General features: G+C 46.8%; 1 protein-coding gene across 1 annotated transcript; it reads left to right on the top strand.

The window, feature by feature from the left end:
• The first annotated feature begins 3,087 nt into the window (after window positions 1–3,087).
• On the top strand, window positions 3,088–7,953 carry ELK1 (ELK1, member of ETS oncogene family). Its single transcript, XM_006864218.1, has 5 exons — window positions 3,088–3,321; window positions 5,468–5,929; window positions 6,557–6,976; window positions 7,668–7,769; window positions 7,855–7,953. Exons 1-5 carry the CDS (start codon window positions 3,112–3,114, stop codon window positions 7,951–7,953), a joined length of 1,293 nt encoding a protein of 430 aa, XP_006864280.1. The 5' UTR covers window positions 3,088–3,111.
• Window positions 7,954–8,758: the final 805 nt, after the last annotated feature.

Consider the following 8,758-nt stretch of genomic DNA (forward strand, 5'->3'; position numbering starts at 1 on the left):
TTGTAACCATGGCAATGAAACGATATACGATAGGATGAATGTAAAGCTAATGTTCTCCCATGTAAACTATCACATAATTCACAATAAAACATTTAAAAAAAAAAAGAAAGGAAGAACTTGAACATAAGAGAAATACATATATGAAGTCCTGATGTGGCACTTAGTAAGATAAGCAATGGATTTCTAACTGTAAGGTTAGTGGTTCAAACCCACTAGCCATTCTTCAGAAACCCTATATACAGAGTAACTATGAGTCAGAACTGACTTGGCAGAATTTAACAACACTACTACTTAATTACATAATTATAGATTAAAGAACCTCTGTAAATATTAGAGGGAGATTCTTCAAAACTGTCTAATTTGGAAGGTTTTATTCCTAACTCAGTGATCTGATTAATTAAAGCTCATTGGATTGATTAAAGCTCATTTCCCTAATTGCTTGATTTCCCTAATTGATTGATTAAAACCATCTGACTGGTTAAAGCTCATTTCCCTAAGGGATAGGAAATACATGTTTATTTACTATTTGCTTTCTGAAAAGAGAGCAAGTCTAGAAGGTACATTTCTCTGGACATGTTAGAGGGAGTAGTTAGTGTGAGAGGCAGTTTAGCCTCCTGATTTAAACTGACTGTTGTTGTTAATTGCCATCACGTCGGTTCCGACTCAGCTGGTGGGTTTGAACTGCCCACCTTGTGGTTCACAGTCCAGTGTTGAGATTAAATCCTGGTTTTGCCACTTGTAGCTGTGTGTGTGATCTTGTACAGACCATTGAGACAGCCAGTATCTCAGCAACTCAACTATAAATGAGGGAGGAGGGATAAATGAGTCAGTACCTATGAAAATAGCAGTGCCAGGTGTGTCTCAGAATTTTGAATTCTTCAGATTTGAAAAAAGTAATAGGACGTTAATACGTATGTTACATAACACTGTTAGGTTCCATAATCATCTATGTTCATATTACTGTATTTGTAAAGATCATAAAGAGCCAAGAGGGACCGTATTTAATTTCGAATCAATTTTTACTGCCAAGAGAAGCTTTTCATTTGTAGCGGCTTCTGGATTATGAAATCACAGATAGAGAATCATGAGTAAATGTCCCCCTTTTCCATGTTGAGTCCATTCTGACTCACCGTGACCCTGTACAATACAGTAGAATTGCTCCGGAGGGTTTCTGAGGCTGTAAATCTTTACAGAAGTAGACGGCCCCATCTTTCTCCCTGGGAGCAGCTGGGAAGTTCAAACAGCCAGCCTAATGCTTAACCCATTGTGCCCCCGGGGTTCTTTATGAACAGATCTGTAGCTTATATTTAGAGTCTTCCTACTCCTGGAATATTGTATTTAATCTACACAATACCTATGGAAGTAGGTTTTATTATCTCTACAGAGGTTTATTATCACTATTATAAAATAGATCTATAAAGATGAGGAAAATGAGTTACAAAGAGGTTAAAGAATAATATGCCCAGGGTTACACAGCTCATACAGGGAGTTTCAAAAACTTTGTGGAAAAATTCCATTCGCTGTTAGTTCCAATTTTTCATGAACTTTTTGAAGCCCCACCCCCAACCCCTGTACGTGGCAGAACCAGGACCGAAACCATGGCAATCTGGCTCCCGAACCTGAGTCACTATCCAGTAGGCTATATTGCCTCTCTGGTTAGAATCGTGGCTGGCATGTATTAACCACTCTATAAATATTCGTATTGCTGCTGTTATCAAGTGGAAAAACCTATAGGAACAGTTCATAAGTCAAACGAGTGGGGGACAGAGGGACAAAAGAGAGCAGGCATTCAGTTTCAGGAAGACTTCATACAGGAAAAGACCATTGAAAAGAACTTGAAACATGAGGGAAACTTCTAGGCAGAGGAAGGGAGCCCCAGATGGAGTGAACAGGCTTGGCAAAATGAACCTACTAAAACACTTGAAATTGTTTGATGTGGTAGAAAATAAAATGATAAAGCTCAGGTGAGGGGATTAAATGAGTTTTCTATTCCTGCTATAACAAATTATCACAAACGTGACTTCTTAAAACCAAGATTTCGAACCAGTTCAAAACCGTATATAATTGCTGTAGTAAACAAGGTCTGCGTATGTACTGCATAGCAATTAAGTCTGTTGCCTGTGGTATTAGGTTCCAAGTAGGAAACCAATGGCTGTGCCCTGATCAAAGATGGTGCTTGACTGCACTGCTTTGAATGTGCATTGCTCTCCTGCTTGGTTGGGTTGTTGGCAGAATTGTAGGACTGAGGTACCTGTTTTCTTATGGGCTGTTAGCTGAGGACTGAGAGCTTTCAGAAGTTCCCAGTTTTAATGCTGCCTGCATTCCTTGGCTCATAGTCCCCTTCCTGTGTCTTCAAAGCCAGCAACAGCAGGTCAAGTCCCTCTCACACTTTGAATCTCTCCTGCCTCTTCGGTCTTTTCATCTTTTTGAGCTACCCTTCTGCTCCCCTCTTCCTCTTTTGAGACTTTGTGTCTTAGATTGGGCCCACACAAACAATCCTAGGTAATATCTCTTTAAAATCAATAATCTTAATTCCATCTACAAAATTCCTTTTGTTATGTAAAGTAGCATACAGGCTCCAGGGATTAGGACATGGACATCTTTGAAGAACCATTATTCTGCCTACCACAGTCCATGCTTTAGCTCCCACAGATTCATGTTTGCCCCACATGCAGCATATATTCATACCATTCCCAGGTTTCTAGAAATCTAATCCCATGACAGTTGTTGTTGTTGTTGTTAAGTGCCGTCGAGTCGGTTCCGACCCATAGTGACCCTGAACAGGGTTTCCGAGGCTGTAAATCTTTACTGGAGCAGATAGCCTCATCTTTCTCCCACGGAACAGCTGGTAGTTTTGAACTGATGACCTTGTGGTTCGCAGCCTGATTCGTAACCACTGCGCTACCATCCAAAAATAGGCTAAGGAGTTTAGAATTTAGTTTGAGGGTATTTAGGGTATGATGGTGGGGTTTGGGGATGGAGATAGAGGCAAGATGGCAAGAAAGAAATACTCTTCCTGTTGACCTCTACCCCTTCCTCTGTCCACAGCCTCTCAGCTCTGAGCTGTCTTCCCCCTAGACCCCCTGGGATGGCGTAAGCACTCCCCCAGCGATGGACCCATCTGTGACGCTGTGGCAGTTTCTGCTGCAGCTGCTGAGAGAGCAAGGCAATGGCCACATTATCTCCTGGACCTCACGGGATGGTGGTGAGTTCAAGCTGGTAGATGCAGAGGAGGTGGCCCGGCTGTGGGGACTGCGCAAGAACAAGACCAACATGAATTATGACAAGCTCAGCCGGGCCTTGCGGTACTACTATGACAAGGTAAGGCCTCTAATACTTGCATTGGGAACCCCTAACGTTTCTATCAGTTATTCATTTTCTTGTGTAACTTTGAAAACAGTATTAACATTTGCTATTTCTTACCTCATCTTCTGGCACCCTCAAACTAGTGTTAGACCCCCGAAATTTCTATCCGTTAATCTCTTGTCTACTGAGTTAAGATTTTAACCTTAAGAACAGTATTGATACTGATCCTCCTTATCCCATCCTCTGCGATCCCAGAGCATACCCTGTACATTTAATTTTCTTGCCTTATTCCTGTAGCCAGAACTTGGGAAATAGTATTAATAATGATCATTTTTCATTTTAGGCTCTGGGACTCCTGGGCCAGTACTGGGCTCCCCTACTTTTCATATTCTTATTTTCTTATTTTATATCTGGAATCAAAACTTCCATGACTGTATTATACTGGCTTTTCCTGACCCCCAACATTTTTATCAATTATTCCATTTTCTTCACGTAATTTTTTTTTTTTTTTTTTTTTAGCTAAAACCTCCAGAAGAATATGTAATAGCAGCTCTACACCCCATCTTCTTGGATCCCCAAAGTAGCATGGGTTGGCCCCAATATTTATAGCAGTTATTTTATCATCTTATTCTTGTAGCTAAATTTTTAAATATTCGTTATCCTATGTTCTTAGACTCCCAGTCCCGTGCTGCCAATATCTATACTAGTGATTTCATTGTCTTGTTCCTTTAGCTAAACAACGAGTAGCTCCAAAACAATGTGACTCTCTTTTCATTCCTCTTCTCTTCTGAGAAATGCAAACCCACTCTATGACATACCTGACCCCCGTCCCCCCCCCACCCCAGTACTTCATTTTACCCAGGTTCCTTTTGTCCCATTTTATTCCTTTACCTTAAACCTCCAAAACAGTACATCTCCTCATCACTTACTGGCTGTCTCAATATCCTATATTTCACATTTATGATCATAGTAAACATCTAGCTGACTAGTCTATGCATTAACTACAGACATCTGGCAGGAACAAACACCAAGGTGTGAGGTGAGATTAATGCTGGCTGTGATGGTTAAGGTTAATTGGTCACCTTGGTTGGACCATGATTCTCAGTGGTTTAAGGGTTATGCAGTGATGTAATTTGGCAGCTAAGTAATGATGAAAGTTGGCAGTTATGTAACAATGTAGTCATCCTCCATTTTCTCATAATGCTGATTTTTGTGTAACGACCTGGTCTTTGGAACCTAAGCAGGTCAATAAGTAAGGAGTGGTGGGTGTGTTAATAATGAGACTGTGGACCACCAGAACATCCATGAGACCTTCCAGACCTGTCCTGAAATATCCCAAACATGCTTTGGGACCCACCCAGGCCAGCTTTGAGATCCTCCACCCCAATGTCTATGTCAGTATTTTAATGTTCATGTTCTGTTGTTATGAGTTATTACTTCATTTTCTCATTGCTTTACTAAAACCTTCACAACAGTATTAATAATGATGCCTCCTCACCATGTCCTTTCTACTGACCTTTTCCTGTTTTACTTTATATTAATAATTCATCACCTTATTCTTCTACATTAATTTGGTCCCTTCTAACACTTATACCAATTGTTTCATTTTCTTGTCTTATTGCATTAGCTAGTCTCCGAAACTGTTCTGGCAGCCATTCTCAAGGCCTGACCCTGTCAGCCCACAGACACCTCTGGTTCTTGGAGCCAGGAAGAATTCTCCTGTACCTACTCCCCCAAATGGGCCCTGTTGTGGAGAGGAGCCTCCATGGAAGATGGAGTTATACATGACAGAGGGAGACTAGGAGAGAGATAGGTGGGAAGCAAAGAAACACAAGGTAGACAGAAAAAGGAGAAAAGGGCAAGTAGACTTAAAAAATAATTGTGGAAGGGAAAGGCAGGGGAGGGAAAAAGAGATAGTGGAAGAGACTGAAGACGCGAACTGAACATTTGAGAAAGTTGGTTGAGATTTTTAAATGGGCTAAGGTGGGGAACAGAGAGAGAGGCAGACACAGAGATGGCAGCATGTGTACATGCAAAGAAGGGAGAGAAGCAAATGGGCAGAAAGACACTAGAAGAGACGTACCCTCCCCCTCATCCATCCACACCTTCCCTCCATCCTGCCCCTTTCCTCTAAGTCCCTCTATCCCCTCTCCCTTCCCAGAACATCATCCGCAAGGTGAGCGGCCAGAAGTTCGTCTACAAGTTTGTGTCCTACCCTGAGGTCGCGGGATGCTCCACTGAGGACTGCCCACCCCAGCCTGAGGTGTCTGTCACCTCCTCCATGGCAAATGTGGCCCCTGCTGCCGTACACATTGCCCCCGGGGACTCTGCCTCGGGGAAGCCAGGCACACCCAAGGGCACAGGAATGGCAGGTCCAGTCGGCTTGGCACGCAGCAGCCGGAACGAGTACATGCGCTCAGGCCTCTATTCCACGTTCACCATCCAGTCCCTGCAGCCACAGCCACAGCCCCTGTCTCAGCCACTCCCTCATCCTCGGCCTGCTTCAGTGCTCCCCAGCACCATCTCTGCAGGAGCAGCAGCAGCCCCCTCAGGGAGCAATAGCACCAGTCCAAGCCCCATGGAGGCTTGCCCGGAGGCAGAGGAGGCTGGCCTGCCTCTGCAGGTGAGGACTGGAATCTGGAATTTCAGTAAGAGGAGATGGTGAGGAGGAAGGATGCCCAATTCCCAGAGGAGTCTCATTAGGGGAGATGCAGTGGGAGGATGGACCCAGAAGTCCTGCTGGAGAATGTGCTGGAGAGGAGAGCTATGGATCAAGTGTGTTACCTAGCATGTAGTAGGTACCCTAGACATATGTGTGTAGTGCACATATTGTCACACTTCAGCATTTTTCAGACTCAACCGGGAGACTTGTTAAAACACGCTGCTGGGCCCCACCCCCAGTTTCCGATTAAGTGGGTCTGGGGTTTTCAGAAGTTTCCAAATGAAGTAAATGTTGCTAGTCCAGAAAGTGAATTGCTGAGAACGAGGGAAGTATCTCCAGGAGCCCCACCCCATGAGATTGTCTTCCTCTGGGGCAAGGCCCCCAATAAGCATACTTGCCGCAGAGGAAGCCCCCCAATAAGGAGACTTGCTCCAGAGGAAGCCCCGCTAGTCCCACCTACTGTGGGAGACCCCCTCCCCAGAACCAAGTCCTACCTTCCCAGGGAACACGGTGTCTGGCTTGCTTGGGAAAGCTTCGCTCACCCGCAAGAGTTCTTATGCGCCCCCTCTGCACCCACACCCTTCCCAGGTTATCCTGACCCCGCCCGATGCCCCGAACCCGAAATCAGAAGAGATGAATTTGGAACACGGGTTGGGCCGACCACTGCCCCCAGAAGTGAAAGTGGACAGGCCCAAAGAAGAGTTGGAACCTGCCAGCAGTGGGGAGGCAGGCTTTGTACCGGAAGCCAGTAAGGTTGGGTCGGAAATACCTCCCGTGGTCCTCATGGAGACTGCCGCGAAGGAGGCGGGTCTAGCGTCTTCCACAGCTTCCAGCGCAGAGATCTCCCAGCCGCAGAAAGGTCGCAAGCCCCGGGACTTGGAGCTTCCACTCAGCCCGAGCCTGTTGGGTGGGCCGGGACCGGAACGGACCCCGGGATCGGGAACTGGCTCCGGTCTGCAGGCTCCGGGGCCGGTGCTGACGCCGTCCCTGCTACCGACGCACACGTTGGTGAGTGCCTGCAAAGGGGCGGGCGAGTGAGAGGAGTTGGACTGATGGCTCAGGCGAGTGTGCTTCCACCTCAGAAGGGGGCAGGACCCAGTGAACAATCAGGGATGGGGCTTGATTCATAGCTTTTGGGGGAACTGCTGGGTTTGCCTGCTGTAAAATCTCAGAGGGGCTTGTAGGTTTTACTGAGTGGAGGAGGTGCTGTGAGGTATTACAGGTGGGGCATGGGAGTTGGGGGTTGGGTTTAAGCGTTGCCATGGTGACTTGGCAAGCTCTGGTAGCGTCGTGGTTATGAATCGGCCTGTGAACCTCAGGGTCAGCAGTTCGAAACTACCAGCTGTTACGCGGGAGAAAGATGAGGCTTTCTGCTCCCGTAAAGATTTACAGCCTGGGAAACCCGGTACAGGGTCGCTGTGAGTCAACACGGACTCCATAGCACGTAACAACAACATGGTGACTTGGGAGGGTTGTGTGCAGCACTGTGGAGGGAGTCTTGCAGGTGTGGCGTAGTGCTCGTGTCAAATTTGAGAGCTGTCTGTGGGCAAAGCCTTAGTGGTTATGGACTAGGCCTATGGGGTTTGTGGAAGTGACCTCAGGAGTCTTAGAAACTCCGCAATAGTGCTGGAACCAAGAGTCCCTCCCATCTTCCCACACCTGCCCTCTGCCTTGTGCCCCGACCATCTCTTCCTTGCAGACCCCGGTGCTGCTGACGCCCAGCTCGCTGCCCCCCAGCATTCACTTCTGGAGCACCCTGAGTCCCATTGCACCCCGTAGCCCGGCCAAGCTCTCCTTCCAGGTAGGATCCCCTACCCCCATGTGGGAGAGGATGGGAGATTCCAGCATGGCTTTAATCTATGACCTCTCCCTATTTCTGCCTCCAGTTTCCATCCAGTGGCAGCGCCCAGGTGCACATTCCTTCCATCAGCGTGGATGGCCTTTCGACCCCCGTGGTGCTCTCCCCAGGGCCCCAGAAGCCATGACTTCCATCACCACCACCACCACCCCCTGCTGGGGTCACTCCATCCATGCCCCCAGTCTTCTTTTCAGCCAGTCTTCTCAAGGAGAAACAGTTCAACTTACAGACTCATGCTCTGGTCTGGTGGGATAGGGACTCTTGGGAAGAAGAATCTCTCAGTAACCCTCATCCCTACACACACACACAGAAAACACAGCTTCTTTCGTCTTTGTCAGTCCCTCCAGTGGCCGCTCTTACTCGTCTCCTACTTGAGTGGTAGGGACGGTTTATTTATTTATTTTTTGAAGGCTACTGGAAGGCACCTGGCCCTTCCTTTTAGGGGGTTGGTGAGGACATCTCCCCCATCTCGACGTTTTTTTCCCCCAAGATGAGATAATCTCTCGGTTGGCATGAGAAGAACATTTCTTTATTTATTTCTCAGCCAGCCCTTGGGGAGATGTGGGAGCCCTGTCTCCTTTTTTGGTGGGTTTTATTGTTCCTGGATATACCCAAGGGTCTAGGAAGAATTTTATACTGTTTAATGGTTTGGAAGTCTTGGCCAAGGAAGAATCACATCCTTGGAATAGGACTTTTCCTCCTCTCCAATGTTTCTTTCAGACAGCTTGTCCTTTTTTCAAGCAACTTTTTGGTGAGGGAGGAATGTGTTCCCTTTACTATTCTTTCCCCTGAGAAGCCATTCCTTTGTCTGCCAAACTTCCTGGGGTCCTGCCTGTTACCTCCCAATGGAGGGTTTTTTTGAGGAGTGGTCCCCGTCTGGGGGGCCCCTCTAGCCAGTACTCCAGGTCTCCCTGCCTCCCAACCCCAGCCAT

This window comes from Chrysochloris asiatica, unplaced genomic scaffold (assembly GCF_000296735.1).
Source record: "Chrysochloris asiatica unplaced genomic scaffold, ChrAsi1.0 scaffold00062, whole genome shotgun sequence".
Lineage (NCBI taxonomy): Eukaryota > Metazoa > Chordata > Mammalia > Afrosoricida > Chrysochloridae > Chrysochloris > Chrysochloris asiatica.

What these genes read in the sequence shown, in the direction of transcription:
- ELK1 (XM_006864218.1), top strand. Translation starts at nt 3,112, where the DNA reads ATGGACCCATCTGTGACGCTGTGGCAGTTTCTGCTGCAGCTGCTGAGA. An exon ending in TGCTACCGACGCACACGTTG is followed by an intron (nt 6,977 to 7,667) that starts GTGAGTGCCTGC and finishes TCTTCCTTGCAG; the next exon opens with ACCCCGGTGCTGCTGACGCC. An exon ending in CGGCCAAGCTCTCCTTCCAG is followed by an intron (nt 7,770 to 7,854) that starts GTAGGATCCCCT and finishes TTCTGCCTCCAG; the next exon opens with TTTCCATCCAGTGGCAGCGC.